General features: G+C 40.7%; 1 protein-coding gene across 1 annotated transcript; it reads left to right on the forward strand.

The window, feature by feature from the left end:
* The first annotated feature begins 1759 nt into the window (after positions 1 to 1759).
* LOC311496725 (complement C3-like) lies at positions 1760 to 20977 on the forward strand. Its single transcript, XM_084556685.1, has 43 exons — positions 1760 to 2533; positions 3425 to 3620; positions 3707 to 3869; positions 4894 to 4973; positions 5728 to 5816; positions 5983 to 6065; positions 6166 to 6253; positions 6443 to 6545; positions 6637 to 6757; positions 6951 to 7066; positions 7248 to 7394; positions 8564 to 8654; positions 8754 to 8848; positions 8936 to 9127; positions 9262 to 9417; positions 9605 to 9734; positions 10552 to 10620; positions 10790 to 10990; positions 11078 to 11198; positions 11306 to 11394; positions 11506 to 11645; positions 11763 to 11975; positions 12420 to 12483; positions 12587 to 12676; positions 12831 to 13037; positions 13260 to 13335; positions 13559 to 13718; positions 13885 to 14004; positions 14683 to 14833; positions 15160 to 15245; positions 15544 to 15621; positions 15723 to 15878; positions 15971 to 16033; positions 16143 to 16224; positions 16345 to 16393; positions 16508 to 16598; positions 16693 to 16782; positions 16878 to 16980; positions 17089 to 17178; positions 19237 to 19329; positions 19437 to 19520; positions 19700 to 19844; positions 19941 to 20977. The coding sequence occupies exons 1-43, from the start codon at positions 2364 to 2366 to the stop codon at positions 20080 to 20082; spliced, it is 5073 nt and encodes a 1690-aa protein (XP_084412811.1). The 5' UTR covers positions 1760 to 2363; the 3' UTR covers positions 20083 to 20977.
* Positions 20978 to 21211: the final 234 nt, after the last annotated feature.

Consider the following 21211-nt stretch of genomic DNA (forward strand, 5'->3'; position numbering starts at 1 on the left):
CTAATTCTCCATTACTCATTCTTCCTATGGGACGACCCTTGTCTAAGCACTGGTTTAAAATCCACCTAACAACGGTGGTGAGGAGTTGTGGTCTCTCGCCTTCAAACTATACTGGGCACTCCTTTCGCATTGGCGCCGCTACCTCAGCGGCCGCACTAGGATTACCGACTTCATCCATCAAGTTACTCGGAAGATGGTCCTCATCTGCTTTCGAATCCTATATAAGACCCGAGGAGGATCATCTCATTCCAGATGCTCAGTTGGCACTCTCAAGAATCAACTAAGGTATACTTGCAAATGTCTGGTGGTGGTTACCTTCATAGTAGTAGGCTACTATAGCCATGTTTCTTTAACTCACCCTCGAGTAACTGAATTTTCCCACAAACTAACGCACAGTCAACACCTTGTATTCACAGTAGTATTCTTGCACCCTGCACCCTGCTTCAAGTTTAGTAAAACCATCTTTATATTCATCGGTCTCACATCGAGTTATCATATCTTTCATGAATTTCATCATGCTTCATCAGGTATCTTCGAGATACCCTTCATCAAGTCATATCTTTCGAAATCTTCCATCAGGCTATCATCACCCTGATAAATCCCAGTCTCTTCGTTTCTTCGTTTTAAATGATAAATCTCAGTCCCTTCGTTTCTTCGTTTTTAAATGATAAAAACTGTCAGGTCAAGCATCCCATCATCGTATCTATCCTACTGAATATGCTACCTCGAATCATCGTCAATCATGTGTCTTCGTGTCACGCGTCATGTGTCATCGTCAATCATGTGCCTTCGTTTTCATCACTTTTCATCACATGGAATCAAGCCTTCATTCACCTTGTTAGACCAGACTCAACATCGCACCGAAGTAGGCCATAGGCCATGATCGGGTTATAATGGCTAATTCACTTCACTTTCCCAGTTATAAAATATCTTACATTGCACCTCATCTCTTTGGGCCTCAATTAAGCATTTAACATCACCCCGTCAACCACGCGGTGTTATGTCAATCTATCCCAGGTTCAGAGCTTTACGCATCCTGTAAATTACTATTTATAACATGTTATGCTCTATTCCAGCGGACATGATCCAGAGAAGTGCCCGGTAGGTATTTTCCACTTTCATTCTTTGGGGGTAGGCTCCGCCCCTGCCGTCTCACTCCGGCAGGATCTGCAGGGTCCGATCGCTTCGAGACCTGGACCGAGGATGGGGCCTGCGCCAAAGACTTTTCATATTGCCAACTGTCATGTCTGTAAATCCTTATATGGATTAAATAATTAATTCTTACACACATCGTTGTTTTCCGAGTCTTCCTGGCTGAAATGTAAGCGCCAGCGTAGTTCTGCTGGGAAGACTCCAATACGTCACTCATTCATTCATTACCCCTAACCAATCGGCAGCCCCGCCTGTCTTTATAACGAACCGAGTCACGCACCTGTCTTGCTGCTTTCAGGTACAGACTTTTGACGTTCCCTCCTCCCTCCCCAACAACCACCACCGGTCCCCGCCCCTGCCGTCTCACTCCGGCAGGATCTGCAGGGTCCAATCGCTTCGAGACCTGGACCGAGGATGGGGCCTGCGCCAAAGACTTTTCATATTGCCAACTGTCATGTCTGTAAATCCTTATATGGATTAAATAATTAATTCTTACACACATCGTTGTTTTCCGAGTCTTCCTGGCTGAATTGGTGGTTTGGAGGCTGTTTTAGAGGATAGGAACTGCACACTATGAATGCATTCATTGGTGCATTAATGGGTACTACTCAGCCAGTTTGTGCCACAGATGGCCTGGGCAGTGTATTGTGGTAGAAAGCATATTTCATATGTCTGTTTTGTATTTGTTTTTAGAACATTAATAGACCACATACTAACATGTGTTTAGCTATGTCACTTTGCAATTATGCTCGCATTTCAAGAAGAAAACAAAAAACACAGACGTCTCAAAACCTCAGTTATCTGACTCAGATGTCTGTCACAGTAGAAAAACCCATACTGATGAAACTTTATCTAAACTTTATTATTACAAATTTCACCACAATCACTGTCTGTGCACTGGTGCATATCCGTTATGTTTGATTATGCATAAGTATAATCAAACTTAACACAGCAACTCATAATATGGCAATCTGAAGAAGAAAAGACGGAATACAAAGTAGTGTTTTAACATTATAAATGCACAGTAACTGTTTTTTGTAAAGTGTTGGTCAATCATGTAAACCCTTATTGATTCTCTAATGTTTACTTTGTTCCTCAGAGAGGAGATAGTGGGGACAATTTCTCAACTGCTGCTGGGAAATTGATAATTGCGTTTGTGTTTACGTGCGCGTAGAGAAACAGGTGGAGGAGGGGGGTGAAGCATTAGTGTGATGAATTCAGGGTACAGGAGAAGGGAGGTGTATAAAAAGCAGTTGCTGCAGGCCCTTCGGGACATTGACAGCAGCCCAGGATCAGGTAGGAGGATGAGGGGGACTCTGCTGCTGCTGTTGGCCTCTCTGGCCTTTGCTTCCCTGAATTCTCTGGCGGATGGAGTTCCACTGTAAGTAGACCTGTAACATTTCACATTCCCACTAAGTGCAAATTAATTTTTCCTTAAAAAAAATAAAAAAATAAATAAAAAATGAAAATGTTTTTTGATGAGTGTACATTTTTAAATAAAGAAGGGGGTATCAACTTTTAAGAACTAGCAGAATTCAGACACATCAGACACAAATTATTAATAAAAGCAGAGTATAACACATTTCGTTAGCCTCATAGCGTAATTGCCGAAGTCATTTTTTGGCCACTGTTCAAGTATCAATAACAAATACCAATGTGCTTGCTAAAAATTGTCTTTTTTCTTGTTTTCTGAAAACGTTAAAATATGACTTAGGCAATTATGCTATGTGGCTGTTGTTATACAAATTTTATTGTTTCATTTCACATGTCTTACATAATGAGGAGCTGCTGTCCTGTGTCACATAAGTCAAGGCAATAGGGGTTTTCAAAAGTTTTTTGTTCAAAGTTTGTATTGTGGGGCGTCATGCCAGACAAATCAGAGTCCAGAGCTAGTTTCATTGATCCACTGCTGGATCATAATCAAGATAATCAATCAATCACTCATTGTGTTTAAAGTCCAGGTAGAATTTCACAACCCTCATGTGGGTAATCCGAAACTTTAACAAACAGGCATAAAAGCAGTGATTCTCAGTCTGGGATCAGGATATCCCAAAGTTAAACTGGAAGACATACTCACATTATAAATCATTTTAATTTTAAAACATGGGAATCACTTTTCTACAGAGATACACTCATAAAACCTAAATAAAGACACAAAGTTGTAAATCATGTAAATAAATATGGACAATATTTTATCTATGAGGTTCAAATAAATGCACATTTGTCCATAAATCAGTATCAGGCTGAGGTTGCTTTCTCTTCTTCTCTGTAGGAAGATCATGTCTGCTCCCAACTTGTTGAGGGTTGGAACAGCAGAAAACATCTTTATTGAGTGTCAGGACTGCACCGGTGCAGATATTCCGGTCGATGTCAGCGTGATGAACTATCCAACCAAAACTGCAAGGCTGGCTTTCACACAAGTGTTTCTTAGAAGTGGTAAACACTTCCAAGAGTTCGCGCAAATCACGGTAAAAACAATAAAAATAAAAATAAAAAATCTATTCTCCCATCTTGCTTCTCACATGCTGTTCGTGTCTCCTTATTGTGGCTTCAGATCCCTCCCGGAGACTTCAGTAAAGATCCCAGCGTTAAGCAGTATGTTTACCTGCAAGCTAAGTTCCCTGACCGTGAGCTGGAGAAAATCATCTTAGTGTCTTTCCAGTCTGGGTACATCTTCATACAGACTGACAAGACCCTCTATACGCCAAACACCAAAGGTGAGTCCAGCCCTACCTCCCTGCAGACAAACACAACACCCACTCTTGCTATTGAGAATCATTTTGATATGTATCCAATGCTTGCTGAAACGGAATGTGGCTTTGCTTCGCTAGAGCCTGTCACCTGTGTACAAGGAAGGAGGAGGCAACCTGAAACCATGTAGGAACCACTGACTGACAGGGCAGAGTGAAATAGTTACTTTTAAAAAGTAATTAGTTATAGTTATTAGTTACGTCTCCCAAAAAGTAACTGAGTTAGTTAGTAGCTGAATTACTCCACTATACAAGTAACTAGTTACCAGGGAAAGTAACTATTGCCTTAATTTTTTTAAAAAATATATATGTTTAAATACATCTAGGAATTTGAATTTTTTTCTGAGCATAATGTACACTTCACGTGTACATTCTTGCCGTTTACCTCAATGAGTTCAAAGTAGTGCCTTCACTTCCACCTTGAAAATGGCAACTTTACTTCTTAATGCTCCGAATTCTCCATTGCTCTCTATCTCTAATCGCTATGTGCGCGTTTGTGTGTAAACAACACCCGCCCAACTGAACGCTGCCCTGCCGCTGATTGGCTTACCATGAAATCTAACCCTACCTTAGCCAATCATCTTCACTTATGCGGCTACCGAAGGTTGAAACGGCTTGCATTTTCACATTTTCACTCTCAGACCACTCATAACAAGCTGACTGCATGGCTTTTTATCAGCTTTTCTGAGCTGGCAGACATGCCACACACCCTAAACGTAGAAAAGCTCAAAAAGTTGGATTTTCATCCTATGTCTGCTAAAAACAAATTGATTGAGCACAGGGCAGTATCAGGACTTTTTGTGCACTGTGTTCATGTGAAATTGCATGCATCTGAGAAAAGTATGATATTTTGTATAAAAATCCTACGAATCAATTTAATTCTTTTTCTTATTTTTTTTTTAAGAATGTACGTAATGCTTATTACTGCAGAATGAATCCTCCTTTTGTCAGGAGTGGAACATTAAAGTAAAACTTCTTATCTCTGTGTCAGTTCATTACAGGATGTTTGCTCTGACGCCTGGGATGGAGCCTGTAGAGAGGGCTGATGCTTCTATTAGCATTGAAGTTGTGGTATGGAGTTTTATTTTCGATTACTTTGACTTCACAATGGAAGTAATATTATATAATCAGATGTGACTGCGAGGACAAATGAACAAAACAACAAAAACCCATGTGCTCTGTGTCTTTTTTTCAGTGAATTACCGTTAGTGGATAGTTATCTGAATGCCCCCGGTTTAGGGAAGCAGGCAGGAGTACCAGATCAGAAATCAAACTATGAATTGCTGTGGACGTTGTCAACTGCAAAAAAAATATTTTGGCCACCTAAAAAAGTCATTTTATGCTATAATACTTCACAACTTCCACTGGTTGTGGACAGGGAAGTGAAGCTGTTATATTGCTCTCTGTAAGTTGCAGGTCTACTGTTCTATGACTTTGCTGTTGATATTTAGTTTTTAGTGAAGACTGTGTTTTAGGTGGTTAAAATAGGTTTTGCTGCTGGCCCCGCCCACAGAAGTTAATTGACTAGTTTCTGTGCTGGTAGCTGACCTCTGTCTCCTGCAGGTAATAAATAAACTGATTGCGGATTACCTAATACAATTCTAGTTTAGAAAAACTGAACTATACCTATAACACCTATTCTCTGACTCACAGTATAAATAAATGCATCCCTCTTGTGGTTGAGTTGCACACTTGATGCAAGTTCTCTGTTAAGTTTACAACATGAAACATTAGAAAATAAAATGCAACGAAAAAGCTGTGGATAAAACCTTTTTGACACTTGACAGGCACACTGTTAAATTTTGTTAATGTGACTCGATTTCAGACCCCTGATGGCATCATTTTACCAGTAGATCCAGTTTTTCTGAAATCAGGACTCCACACTGGAGATTACAAACTACCTGAAATTGTTAGGTGAGTAGTTTGCGACTGATTTTTGTTCAGTTGTGAAGTTATATTTTATTGTGGATAACAGGTGCATTCACTTTCTTCCTGAGTTGTTACTTTTTTTGCTTGATTATTTAGACAGTGTTTTTTTTGTTTGTTTGTTTGTTTTTTTGTTATGTGTGCCGCTGTCTAGTCCTGGACTGTGGAAGATAGTGGCAAAGTTCACCAGCAACCCACAGCAGAGCTATTCTGCAGATTTTGAGGTCAAAGAGTATGGTAAGTCCCTCATAGTCTGCACTGCTATTTCTTGTTCAACATTCATTTACTCTTTTTGATTGGACATACACACTCACAAAACCACACTTTCTTTTTACAGTGCTTCCCAGTTTTGAGGTAAAACTGACAACAGTGGTCCCATTCTTCTACGTGGACAGCGATGATCTCACTGTCAGCATCCAAGCTACGTATGTGAAGCTTTTAGTTTTTTCTTGTGGATTAGGCACCAGGTTGCATTAGTCAATTAATTGTAAGAGAGCATAAATGCTGCTTTAGATTGTAAGGTGTTTATTGTTTTTTACATTTTCACCATCTGTTTTTAATAGCCCTTTTGACATTACTGCAGGCTTGAACATGTGTTGCTCTTGTGGTTTTAGCTATCTGTTTGGTGAAGAGGTGGATGGGACCGCCTATGTGGTATTTGGGATTATCAAAGATACTCAGAAGAAGGGCATGCCCAGTTCTCTTCAGAGAGTGGCGGTGAGCACAAATTCTGTCTTAATTTTGTCAAGATTTATGAGCTTCAGGTTCTCTGTATTCCAAGATGTGTTTCTTTATCGTGTCACGTTAGATTGCGAAGGGTAAAGGAGAGGCCATACTGAAGAAGGAGCACATCACACAGACCTTCCAAGACATCCAAGACCTTGTGGGGGGCTCCATATTTGTATCTGTCAGTGTGCTCACAGAGAGCGGTAAGAATGACAGGCCTGTTCAATACATTTGATCATTTAAAAATCACAATGATTCAACAGCTCAGAGCATTTAAACTAGATTTTCATTGTTTTATGATCTAAGATGACGCAGGATGAGAGCACAAAATCATGAATCAGCCATTCTTCATCAGTTTGTATGTGCATGTGTTTGTGTTGCTGCATCCTGTCACAGGCAGTGAAATGGTGGAAGCAGAGTTGAGAGGTATCCAGATCGTCACGTCTCCTTATCGCATCGTCTTCACAAAAACTCCCAAATATTTCAAACCAGGAATGTCCTTTGATGTTGCGGTAGGGTACTAATTCACACAATTTGACAGCAACAGAACAGCTACATTTACACTTTAATCATAATCACTGTTTTGTACACTTGTAAGTGCCATTTGCAGACAAACTAATCTTATAGCCATGGATTTTGTGTTTTAATACAAAAGTTTGATGTTTGGTTTTATTTGTTTTTCTTTTATGGTAGGTTGAAGTTTTCAATCCAGATGACACTCCAGCTAAAAATGTTCCAGTAGTGGTTAATCCAGGTGAAGTGCAGGGCAACACTGCAGACAATGGCATGGCAAGGCTTACCATCAATACAGTGGCAAACAGCCCCAAACTGACTATCACTGTAAGTTTGTTGAATGTTTGTTACACGTTATGCAAGTGGTAGCCACATTAATCCATGTTTTGATGTTTTGTCAGGAATGTTTGAGATAAGACATCTGCTGGCGCCCGAGAGAGTTTAGGACTCTCTAGGGACTCTCATTTGGCTATTTTAGGACAAATGTTGTCATACTCCAATAGCTCACCTGGTTGAGTGTCCTGACTAGTCCTCACAGAAGTGATGCAGGTTTCTTTGCCCTGTCTCTCCCCGTATAACTTCCCTTCTTTCTCCACTAGTATGGAATACTAAACTAATAATGAGATATTCAAGCCCAGAGTTGGAGCTTGTCAGCAGGCAAGGCAGACAACTGATTGGAGCCCCCAGGTTAGTAGGGGGCCCCCTATTGACCACTAGGGCTGACAAACCTTACACTATAGCACTACCAACGTGCTGTACACTCGATCTTGTTGTATGCCGCGTCCATGACTCTTCAGTGTGATGACAAGAAAAAGCATGACAGTGGTAAGTGAAGCAGGGAAAGTGTATTTGTTTGGTTTCTTCATTAGGGAGTCTGTAATCAGACTTTTCCTCTATGTTGTCCCATTGCTCTGACATTTCCTCCTCCAAGGATCAGATCAAGGACCTCTTGTGCAGCATGTCTTGTTGCCATAATCGCAGTCGCTGAAATGTCCTCCGACCACTCCTTTGATCTCTATGGCTTATAATGTTTTTAGTTTTTTTTTCATTTTGGGTCACTTTCTAGTCATCTAGTGTCAGGCTAAAAGAAAAATATTTAGACCATTTTTACTACTGCCAAATGTCAAAACAACAGTATGTACTACATACAGTCCCCAATCAGTCCCCTATAGGTTGCTGCTTGCTCCAAATGCACCAAATGTATCATTCAAATAAAACCTTCTGTGCCTGAATTGAGTTCATTTTAAAAGCAACCGTGAACTCAAGTTGTGAGAGTGGAACCAAAGCTTTAAGTTTGTCCTGTTGATCCAGTTTCTGTCCAGATTTGCCTTGTGTGTTAAATCCTAAACGCTGGCATTTAAATGTAAAATGCAACAGAATACAACGTAATGGGTTGGGTCGAGGGAGGGGAGAATGTTGGTGCACATAACAAGACACATTTAACTGTTTTTTGTCATTTTGCGTATGCTTGTGTGTGTGCGTCCCTTTAATTACAGGCAAGGACTAATGCTGATATTCCACGTGAAAGACAAGCAACTGCCTCCATGGACGCTCTCCCTCACAAAAGCACCAGTTTCATCCACATAGGTATGAAATATCCTTAAATGAAAATTTTCTGTAAAATAAATGCTGTGATTTTATCCAGTGATTTTATCTAGCACTCACTACAACATATCACTTTTGCAGGTGTGGATGCAGCTGAGTTGCAATTAGGAACAAACATGAAAGTCAACCTCAACCTCAACAAGCAATTAGGTGGAGATACTGACATCACATACCTGGTGAGAGGTGCACAGTATAATTTACGACTTGTGGTAGAACAGTAGAGACATACATGATGAGATTAATGTTTTAATCTGCCCTTCCAGATCTTGAGCAGAGGTCAACTGGTGCGTCACGGACGCTACAGGACACAAGGCCAAGTACTGATTTCCCTGTCAATTGTCGTGACCAAAGAAATGCTGCCATCTTTTCGCATCATAGCCTACTTCCATCCAAGTCCTAATGAAGTGGTCTCAGACTCCTTGTGGGTGGATGTAGAGGACACCTGCATGGGACAGGTAAGAGACACAACACTGATGTAGCACAGTGAATCTCAAACAAGGCGCATTGGTACTTGTATCTAGGACAAACATATGTTTTTATCAAATACAAATGTTTGGTTCTTATTTATTGCCCTTTTCTTCACATTTAGCTGAGACTGGAACCAACAAGACAAGTTCCATCCTATGAGCCTCGCAAGATGTTTGGTCTGAAAGTGACAGGAGATCCAGGGGCCACAGTGGGACTGGTGGCAGTTGACAAAGGCGTCTACGTCCTAAACAACAAGCACCGCCTCACCCAGAAAAAGGCAACTTACTTAAAATATTTTCAATTGCTTATTTAAAAAAGTACAATATTGTAAATAGCACATAGTCTGTTCACTTTTCATGATTTCAAATCAACGGTCAATACATTACACATGCAAGTGTGTTAACCTTTAGCTGCGACACATACTGTAACCCTAAGCCTGGTCTGTTTGGGTTTCCACTCTGCAGGTGTGGGACCTTGTAGAGAAGTATGACACAGGCTGCACAGCAGGTGGAGGGAAGGACAGTATGGGTGTGTTCTTCGATGCCGGGCTGGTGTTTGACACCAGTGGTGGTTCTGGGACTCCCTACAGACAAGGTGACATTACTTCACTCTATTCTTAAAGCCTACTCTTTTTTAGCCCTTCTTAACTCCATCCCTATGAGCTCTGGTCAAGATGAGGCAGGGCAAGAAAATACCACTTAACCGCTTAACTGGGGCATTTCGACTTATCAGCTACAAACTTGCATTTATCTGATGAACATATTTCTACACTTTTCAGGACTGTTATAAAGTTCAAATATGTTTTGCTGAACATGCAAACATCCCACCTTAAGTAGCCAACCAACATGATCGATGCATGAGTTAATCGCAGTTCTTCTTTAGGGCTGTCAGGGTTAGAAAATTAGCTAATCAGTTTTGTATAAAGTCTTTATATCATGTTTGAACACAAAATAAAGTTTGTAATTAAATATTTCATCATTTATACCATTTGTAGTGGAAGTCTTTTGACCAGATTAACTTGTGCTAAAGAAAACATCATACTCAGAAACATTGTTTAAATACTGTAGCTCAACAATGGGCAATTAAGATGATATGACGGTATTGCCTTCCCAATTCTGAAAGTCTTTGAGAGGTGCTTTTATATACCCATCTGTAGCTCTACGCATGTCCAGACAGCTTGTCACCAAAGATATTTACAGAGAAAAGATTTTGTGCTGTGTGTCCTTGAAGTTGAGGCACAGACATGGCTTCAGTGACTTTCTATCTTGCAGCGCTGAGTAATAGAAATTTGGAACACAATTAACTTCTCCTAAATAGAAAGTTGTATCTGAATGAGTACAACATATGGATATGAATGTTCCTTCATGCATAAGCCAAGTCTCTGGTCTCAGATTTCTTCTTGGTTTTCCAGAGTTGAAATGTCCGGCCCCCAGCAGGCGGAAGCGAGCCACTACTTTAATGGAGGTCACAGCCACTTTAGGTAAAAATCACACCATCAAACAGATTCAGTCAGTTTTCCAACAAGTTTAATATTTTTAGGCTGTGAATTTGCAGACAGTCAGACTCATTCAAGTTCTGCAGTTCATCCTTCTACTACTGCTTCACATTTTGACATCTTGCTATTTCTTCCACAATCCTTTTCTTTCCAGTGAGCAAATATAAAGACGACAAAGTACAAAGTGAGTGCTGTTTGGATGGCATGAAGCCTACCCCTGTTTCATACAGCTGTGAGGTGCGCTCTGAATACATTACGGATGGTCAAGCCTGCATCGATGCCTTCTTGGACTGCTGCAAGCAGATGGCAAGCCAGCTAGATTTGCAGAAGGAGGACAGCCTCCAACTGGCTCGTAGTAAGAGGCGGGAACAAGGAATGGGAGGTGGTTAATATGCTAGTTGCTATGAAACAATCATAATGCAACATTTCAATTATATTTCAGGTGAGGAAGATGACAGCAGTTACATCGACAGCAATGAAATTGTTACTCGCACTAACTTCCCTGAAAGCTGGCTGTGGATGGATATCAAACTGCCTGATTGCCCTCGACAAATCCCTGGCTGGTGAGTCAACTGAAACCTGTCCACATGGGAAAAAAACAGTACACATTATTAAACCATTAGCATCTAAAAATCTACCTGTCATCCCCTCCCTTCTTTCTGTGATTCAGTGATTCCACATCCTTTGTGAGAAATGTTCCTTTGCAAGACTCGATCACCACCTGGCAGTTCACAGGCATCAGTCTGTCAAGAACTCACGGTGAGGATACAGTGACTATAATCTGACTCGTGTTTTAGTTGAGCCTCTCTCATCCCTGGCTCCTTTTCCCTTTTGATTCATCACATGCTTTTTCTTCCTCTCATCTTTCAGGTATCTGTGTTGGTGAGCCATTAGAAGTAATTGTCCGTAAGGACTTCTTTATTGATCTCAGGCTGCCTTATTCTGCCGTCCAAGGAGAGCAGCTAGAAATTAAGGCAATCCTCCACAACTACAGCCCTGATGTTATCACTGTAAGTAAAAACTACAGTAAATACTGGATTAAAAAGAAATCTGAGGAAAACCCAAAGTGTAATACCTGTGCCAAGGCATATCTCAGTTTCTTTCTGCGTTTCTGTCTTATTGTTAAGGTGCGTGTGGATCTACTTGAGGACCCACATGTGTGCAGTGCAGCCTCTAAACGTAAAAGGTTTCGGCAGGAGGTCACAGTTGGGCCACTTACTACTCGGTCTGTACCCTTCATCGTCATTCCCATGAAGGAAGGAGAACACAAAATTGAGGTCAAAGCAGCTGTTAAAGACTCATCACTCAGTGATGGAATCATGAAGATGTTAAGGGTGGTGGTAAGAATGATATTTGCCTTTGTATGACACAAATATGTTTATCTAGAGATTAAAAAGATTAACTCAAAACTGTAAATCATGATCTGCGTTATGGTAACTGATAAGTGAAAGACAATTTTCATAGCCCGTCTGATTGTGTCAGATCTTGTGGGTGCCTCCTTGACCAGTCAAACTCACACCAGATATCAGAGGAAACCTTCAGAACTCTGTACAGTTTATGACTCAGCAGGTTGAAGCTGTTTGAGAAGCATGCAAAGAAAGCGCAGCATATTATGCAGGACAGGTCATCATTTTGGCTTCCTGACTTGTACTAAATTAACCTTTTAAGAATTACCTCTGATTGAGAGATGCAATGTCTAATACGTAATGGATAGTGTATTTCACCAGGATATAAAAATGACCTGAAAGTACTTTCTAATGTTTGTCCTAATGTTGCTTTTCCAGCCTTTAGGCGTCCTGATTAAATCTCCTCAGACTGTAATTCTAGATCCCAGCCATAAAGGCACAGGTGAGTTTATTCATTCAGTAGTTCCACTGTGGTCATTGAACGATGCCGTGTTTTTATCACTTACAAACTGATCTCCCAACTTGAACCCAATTTCTCCCCTAAGATGGTACACAAGAAGAAATTCTGAACAGTGCAATTCCCAAGAGTGATGTGATTCCAAACACACCAACCAGCACTCAGATCTCTGTGACAGGTGAGAGATGTTGTTATAGTTGAGACAGTGCCTGTACGATTAACTCTACATTGGTGTACATTGTTATTGTTCTCATCTCCCACATTGTAGGGGATCTTTTGTTAGCTGTTTTTTCCGGTTGATGTCTAACACTTTGGTTTATATGTGTTTGCAGGGAGAGAACAAGTAGCTGCACTGGTGGAGAATGCTATTAGTGGGCAATCAATGGGCAGTCTGATTATGCAACCCTCAGGTTGTGGAGAGCAGAACATGATCTACACGACCCTGCCCGTCATTGCAACCGTATATTTGGACAAAACCAACCAATGGGAAACCGTGGGTTTTCAGAAACGTGACGAAGCCCTCCAGCACATAAAAACTGGTAGGCTCACACACGTGTTCCTAAGCACAGATACTAGAAATAGCATTCAGTCTGAAATATTTGAAAAATATAACAGGACAACAGGGCATTTAAACATAGAGCTCAATTTAAAGAACTTCTCAGAATGGTTCTAGTGTTGAGAGGCAATCAGTACAAAAGCTGCCTGTGTTTTTAGCTGTTTTTTTTTTTGTTTGTTTGTTTCTTTCTTTTTGTTTTGTCCAGGCTACACGAACGAGCTTGCTTACCGTAAAGATGATGGATCCTTTGCTGTATGGGCTCATCACAAAAGCAGCACCTGGTGAGGCACACCAACATCCATAAACTATATACATGTTTATCCAACAAAGGTTAAAAAAGGCAACTGGACTTGTAGAGTTTTTTTGAGAAGACGTTTCACCACTCATCCGAGTAGCTTCTTCAGTTCTGAAGTACTGAATGACTAAGAACCTTCACAGATATTTTTTTGTCTATTTAATGTGCAATAAATTAAAGTCCTGTACTGTCTCTTTTCCTCCACAAAGGCTGACAGCCTATGTTGTCAAGGTGTTTTCCATGGCCCAGACTCTGATTGCAGTGGACAGCTCAGTGATCTGTAATGCTGTCAAGTTTCTGATTCTCAAAGCACAGCAACCTGACGGAATGTTCACAGAAGGTGGATCAGTGATCCATGGAGAGATGATTGTGAGTGCACTGATTTTATTAACATATGTCATTTATCTTCACAATACAGAATCATCAAGATGAAAACAGGAACATGTCATCGTGGATTTTTAATATATATAAAAAAAGTGTATTCTGTTGCTAGAAATTATAAAAATGGCCCTGGTGTGTTTGTGTTCATGTCTAGGGTGATGTGCGCGGTGCAGATTCTGATGCCTCCATGACAGCCTTCTGCCTGATTGCCCTGCAGGAGTCACGCACAACATGTTCACTATCTGTTAATGTGAGTTCTTCACCTTCACACAGTTTACTTTGTTATCTCTCCTTTTACGTGAATTGCAACTGTATTAGCCAGTATTTGTTTTTCTTTTTTAGACCTCTATAAATAAACTACTTTTGAAACAAGGAATAACTGATGTAAACTGTAATGTAAAATGGGATCTTGTGTAATGTTTGTTGGGTTTAGTGTAAAGGCTCCACAGTAAAGCCTTTCTCCTGATTTTGTCGTTTTGCTGACTTTTGTCACTTGAGTATCTCTTCTTGAACAATGATTCGTTAAACCGAAAAGGCAATCAGAGCAATCTGTCTTATCGATTCATTCTGCGACTGATTCAGCAGACTGCCAGTGTTAGATAGTGCTAACGGTGTGGGACAAAAGCTAGGATGCTCATGCACGGCCCTACACTGGGAAGTCGTTGATCGTTAGATACTGGATGCAAACTTCCCCCCAAGCTAAATTTGTTATGTAACCTTAGGTATTGCATTTACCTGGGATAAATTAATATCATTCCACATAGAATTGAATCTGTGCCGTTGCTGTCAATTATTGGTATTTGACTTGTGTCACCTGTTTTCAGTATAGTATCACTACATCACACCCCAGTATTAAGCCAAATTACACAAAAGCCAAAACTCTCCTAATCAGGAGTGGGTGTTATGGATGTTTATGTTCTCACTGGAACCTTGTTCATTTTCACCTGTCCAGAGTCTCCCAGGCAGCATAGACAAAGCAGTGGCCTACCTGGAGAGGCGTCTGCCCAGTCTCACTAACCCCTATGCCGTTGCCATGACATCATATGCCCTGGCCAATGAAGACAAACTGAACAAGGGGATTCTCTTCCAGTTTGCTTCCCCAGGTTTGTTCACATCCAATATTACACATTCACCAGTTAATGAATGTTTACAGGATCCCTACTGATACAATGGTATGGTCACTATTATGGAATTATTCAGTTTTATTTTCAGTGGATATGTTCAGTCAATAACAAACTGCAGTACAAAAGTAGTAGCTAATATCACTGACGTATATTAGTAATCTACCACGACTGAAAATGTCAACTTTTTACTGTAAAGTGTCCCACTCATATATATATATATATATATATAAAACGCACCCGCAGAAATGTTATAATGTCTTATTGATGCAGGTAAAACAAAGTTGCATTTGTGTTTGTTTCCTCAGACAGATCCCACTGGCCTGTACCTAAGGGACATATTTACACACTGGAGGCCACAGCTTACGCTCTTCTAGCTCTGGTCAAGACCCAGGTGAGCACTTTTGTGTGTTTCACCAGCAACGAGCCATCATCCAGATTACCTCACTAAAACTGTTTATTAGAGGGAAACAAAAGTTAGTGAAATGTGTTTTACAGTTTTAATAAAGTGTAAAGATTTTGTCTCAGTATGTTGATAGTATAGTAAGTGTCATAGTAAGAAAAACTCATTTAGAAACCTAAAACTCAAGTAATCTATGTAAATCGAAAGGTACAAATAAAACCAATACTTTCCTCTATTTTAAACCTCTAATTTTAGTCCCAGAGTTCTCAACCCTTTTCTGTTAATACAGGCGTTCGAAGAAGCCGGACCTGTTGTACGATGGTTCAACCAACAACGTAAGGTGGGCGGAGGCTTTGGATCCACTCAGGTAATGCAAAACCTGCTATTCATCTGGACGTCTAGCTGTTCTTAATGCAATTGCACTTGTTTCGTTCATCTTGACTTGCTTTGCCTCACTCTTCCCTGCAGGCTACTATTATGGTGTATCAGGCTGTAGCAGAGTACTGGGCCAATGCTCAAGAGCCAGACTATAACTTAAATGTGGACATCAAGTTGCCGGGCAGGTCAAAACCTGACAAGTACAACTTCAACCGGGAAAACCACTATGCAACAAGAACGTCTAAAGTGAGGCTAGCTCTAATATTCACACAGTCATCTTGTCATGTATGTTCTGCTAATCCTTGTGTGTGTTTGTGCACATGTTTAAATCCCAACAGCTTAAGGACATAAACCAGAATATAACGGTGATCGCCAAAGGAACAGGAGAAGCAACAGTGACAGTAAGTCTTCTGTTATGTATTAAAGGCAAAGGTATTTTAACTTCGTGGCATCATTAAGATGTTATTCATTACAGTGCAATATTAAAAAAGGCTTTTGTTTATGTGACAGATGGTGTCGCTGTATTACGCTAGGCCAAAAGAAATGTCAAGCCACTGCCAGAAGTTTAACTTGTCTGTGGAGCTCATCCCAGGTAATCTGCTTTCTCCTTATTTATTTGTCTGTCATTATTTAACCCATTTTTCTGCTTATATTTGTTTTTCTTATTGAAAGAACTGATAATCTTATCTTATCTAATTAATTATTCCTCCAGAGAAAATTAAAGATGATGGATCCATATACAAACTGAAAATAGAGATTTTGTAAGTACTATACCTGGTGATATATATTTTACATTTGATACAGTGCTTTTATTTTTTGCTCTTCATCTTCTTTAAGCTGTTTCATTTACTCCATTTACTTCATTCTGTGTACAGGTACAAAGACAAGGAGCGTGATGCGACCATGTCAATCTTGGATATTGGCTTGCTAACTGGCTTCACTGTCGACACAAAAGACCTGGACTTAGTAAGAGCTTTCACAGAGCCTCGCATTCAGTAGAGTTCAAAAGTCAGGGTTTGTCCTTAAAACATTGTCTGATGATGTGTGTTTGTGTGTGAAGCTGTCTAAGGGACGTGCCCGGATGATTGCAAAATATGAGATGGACAAAGTGCTGTCAGAAAGAGGCTCGCTCATCCTCTACCTGGACAAAGTATGACTTCAGTCTTTCTTTCAGTCCCTTTTTTCTGTCCACCATTTACTTTTCACAGTCTCATTTGTTAAGTGACTCTCACTCTTCTCTCTCAGGTTTCTCACAGACGACCAGAGGAGATCACTTTTAGGCTCCACCAGACAATGAAAGTGGGTGTCTTACAACCTGCAGCTGTGTCTGTCTATGAATACTACAACCGTAAGTCTCAGAAACTTCTGCGACTTCAGTCAACGTCAAGAATTGTACGTATTTGATGTATTCTAAGCACAAAAACATTTCTCCACATACCTTTCCTTCCCATTGTAGAAACGGATTGTGTGAAATTCTATCATCCGGAGAGGCAAGAAGGACAACTACTGACGCTCTGTTTGCATGGAGAATGCGCATGTGCAGAAGGTGAACAAGTCAATCTGATGGTTGCACATCTTTTCATATACTGCAGGTTAAACTGTACATCAGAAACACGAGGGTACATTAACAAGTGGGTAACTCAATAGACAACATGACAAAGGGAAAGGCAGGAAGTCATGGTCAAGATAATCTGTCTTTTTTGATGAGAATTTGCCAAAAAAAGAAAACTCTTTTGTATCACAGTGAAAACATATTTTTACAGAATAATGTCAACTAATTCAAAATTTAGAAGTTAAAGTAAATGATCCATAAATATTCACCCCATTCAGGTCAGTATTTAGTAGCACCTTCTGTGTGGACATGTCTCAATCAGGCTGGTACATCTGGACACTGCAGTTTTTCGCCATTATTCTTTGCAAAACAGCTCAAGTTACTCAGTGATCAGGCGTGAACAGCTCTTTTCAAGTGCAGCCTTAAATTCTCAATTGGATTGAGATCTGGGCTTTGACTTGGCCACTCCAGAACATTCACCTTGTTATTTTTGAACCATTTCTGTGTAGCTTTGGCTGTATGCTTCGGGTAGAAAATAAATCTTCTCTCACGCCTGAGTCAAATTATCCTCCAGGAATTGGAGATATTTTTCTGCATTCAACTTCCCCTCTACCTTTACAACCCTTCTGGGCCCTGCTGCTGAGGAGCATCCCCAGAGCATGATGATGCTACCACCATGCTTCATGGTAGAGATGATGTGTACTAAAGGTTCTCCTTAGACTGGCCAGTGTGTTGTGGAGCAGGTGAGATGAGTTGTCCAGGATGGTCTCCACTCTTGCCAACATCCTCCTCTCTGACACTGTGTTCAAAGAGTCCTGCTCCACTCCTACAACATCACTGGTCTTGTGGATCAGTTTGTTGAGTCTATTAGCTTCTGCCACTCGCAGCCTGCTGCCCCAGCATGCAATGGTGTATAGAAGCGCACTGGCCACCACAAACTCATAGAACATCCTCAACATTGTCCAACAGATGTTGAAGGACCTCAGTCTCCTCAAAAAGTAGAGTCGACTCTGGCCCTTCTTGTAGAGTGCCTCAGTGTTCTTTGACCAGTCCAGTTTATTGTCGATGTGCACTCCCAGATATTTGTAGTCCTCCACAATGTCCACCTGGGCCCCCGGATGGTAATAGGGGTCACCGGAGCCTTATTTCTCCTCATGTCCACAACCAGTTCCTTTGTCTTTGTCACATTCAGCTGAAGGAAGCTGTCCTCGCACCATGTGACAAAGTTTCACACCACAGTTCTGTACTCAGCCTCTTCACCATCATCCTACTACCGCAGAGTCTTGAGAAAACTTCTGAAGGTGGCAGGACTGAACACCGTGGGATGTCCAGAGGGTTGGGAATGTTTTTGTAGCCATCTCCTTATTTTTACTTCAGAATGATCTTTTCTCTGAGTTGCTTGGAGTGTTATTTTGTCTTCAAGTTGTAATTGTAATAGGAACACTGATGAACCAGAGACTGGACCTGCCAGACACATGTGCTATTATACTACAATCACTTGACACACATCAACTGCACATTATCCCCATTCCCCTAAATGTGACATTCCTGGCATCTAGTTGGACATCTGTTAGATTAGCGACTGGGTGAATACTTACGCAAACTTATTTTACACTATATATTTTAATTAATTGACATTAGTTTGTAAATAGCTGTTTTCACTTTGACATGAAAGATGCATTATTTTTGCAAATTCTTTTCTTAAAAGGCAAATTATATTGACCATGATTTCATGTATAAAAGCCCCAATAGGTCTAAGGGTGAGACGACTGAGGGAGGAACACACAAGGAGAAACTTAGTATATAATCAGAGGGGAACAGAGACCGGAAGTAAAGTAGGACATGAAACACTAAGGAAGAAGAAATAGGAAGAAAACCAAACAGGGTCTAAGAAAATATTCTAAACTCGGTCTCATGAACAGAAAAAGTTAATACCATGACACTCTTTGTAACACCCAATGTAGCCAGATATGTATAAAGTCAATAAGGTGTCTAGTTAAGAGAACAGCACATCAGCTGTCTATTAACCCTACGCCCTCTTTGTATTTCCAGAGGATTGCACTATGCAGAAGAAGGAGGAAATCAGCAATGATCTCCGCACAGCCAAGATTTGTGAGAGTACAGAGGCCAGCAAAGTAGAATTTGGTAAGAAACTATAATTGAGCCCATTTCTATTTTCATCCATATAAATATGATTGAGAGAATTGGAGTATAAGCAAAAGAGCTAATATCTACTCCCTGTTTGTCTACAGTGTACAAAGTGAGATTGGAGGAGTTTGTACCTGAATTGTCCACTGACGCTTACAAAATGAAGGTAGTGGAGGTCATCAAAGAGGGTGGGTATTTATCACCTATAAAACTTCTATACTGTTAGTTAAAGTGTCATAAAGGAGACATTGGCAGACTGTAGCTGGAAGGATGTAATCATGATTCCAGCAGGAATGTGTGAGAATTCAGCAGTACTGTGTCAAACTACACCCTGAGCTCTCTCTCTTCTCCTGTGTTTTAATAACAGGAAGTTTTGATGTCGGCCCTGCGGGTAAACAGCGCATATTCCTCAGTTTTCAGCATTGCAGGGACTCTTTAAGTCTCAAACAGGGCAAAACCTACCTTGTCATGGGCTCGTCAAAAGATATTCGCAGAGATGACAAAAAGCAAACGTAAGTTTGTTGTGTGCGTGTGTTTGGTGTGTGCATTTCCATTGTTCTGGAAAGTCATATGAAGACTCAACGTATTTTTCACTTTGCTCTCCTCAGTTACTACTACATGTTCGGGGAAGGAACTTGGGTTGAGTACTGGCCTACAACAGAAGAGTGTCAAACTGAAGAATTCCGACCAATTTGTTTGGGCATGGAGGAGATGGTTGATCAATACCAAACTTTTGCATGTCAGCAGTAATGAAACTCAAGGAAAATAAACATTCTTTTACATCCATTGAAATCGTGTTTTTGTGTTATCACATGAAGCATTAATTGCTGTGCCCAATCAGCTATAAAATTATTATCACTGCACTGACAGGTAAAGTGAATAACACTGATTATGCCACCTGTCAGTGGGTGGGATATATTAGCAAGTGAACAGTTGATGTATTAAATGCAATAGAAGGATTTCAGCAACTTTGACAAGGACCAAATTGTGATGGCTAGATGACTGGATCAGAGCATTTCCAAAACTGCAGCTCTCGTGGGGTGTTCCTGGTCTGCAATGGCCATTACCATCATACGTCGTCCAAGAGGAAAAGTGGTCACCAGGCAATAGGGCTCATTGATGCATGTGGAGAGTAAAGGCTAGTCTGTGAGGTCCCATTCAAGACACGAGCTACAATAGCTCAAATTGCTGAAAAAGTTAATGTTGGTGTCAGAACACACAGTGCATCATGGTTTGTTGTGTTTGGGGATATGTAGCTGCAGACCAGACAGGGCTCCCATTCTAACCCTTGGCCACTTCCGATAGATGGTGATGATTTGACCTCCAAATTTCCCAGATCTCAGTCCAAATCTATGGCTCTATGGAAAGTCCTGGACAAAAAAATCCAATTCATGGACCTGCTGCTGATGGTTTGCTGCCAGATACCACAGCACACCTTCCGAGGTCTAGTAGAGTCCATACCTCAAAGGCTCAGGGCTATTTTGGCAGCAAAAGAGGAACCTACACAATGTTGGGCAGGTGGTCATAATGCTGTGGGTAATCTGTGTAAATCAAAGCAATTGGTGCAGAGACGTTGCTGTGGAAGAACATGACCAGAGTCACATGACATAATTGCTGTGACATCACATGGGTATGGTGGCCAGTATGAAACAGTCCATTTTCTTGACAGCCCAGCATTTTTCAGTTAAAATGGGACACTGTTTAAAGTGTAGCTCTACACTCTATTATACAACCTGATTAAAAAAAGGCTCCTCACATCTATATTAAAACAGAACAACAGTCGTACTGTAACCTACAGCCAACACACTGTAAATTCTAACTAGTTCAGTTTACTTAAAAAAAGTCGGGAAACCGATTGCCTCATTTTTTTAAAGTAAAC

This window comes from Chelon labrosus, assembly GCF_963514085.1.
Source record: "Chelon labrosus genome assembly, chromosome: 2".
In the NCBI taxonomy this organism is placed as follows: Eukaryota; Metazoa; Chordata; class Actinopteri; order Mugiliformes; family Mugilidae; genus Chelon; species Chelon labrosus.

Excerpts from the sequence above, each read along its gene's own strand:
- LOC311496725 (XM_084556685.1), top strand. The coding sequence starts at position 2,364 with ATGAATTCAGGGTACAGGAGAAGGGAGGTGTATAAAAAGCAGTTGCTG. Across the intron at positions 3,621-3,706 it reads AAGAGTTCGCGCAAATCACG|ATCCCTCCCGGAGACTTCAG; the intron begins GTAAAAACAATA and ends TTGTGGCTTCAG. Across the intron at positions 16,599-16,692 it reads ACACAAAAGACCTGGACTTA|CTGTCTAAGGGACGTGCCCG; the intron begins GTAAGAGCTTTC and ends TTGTGTGTGAAG.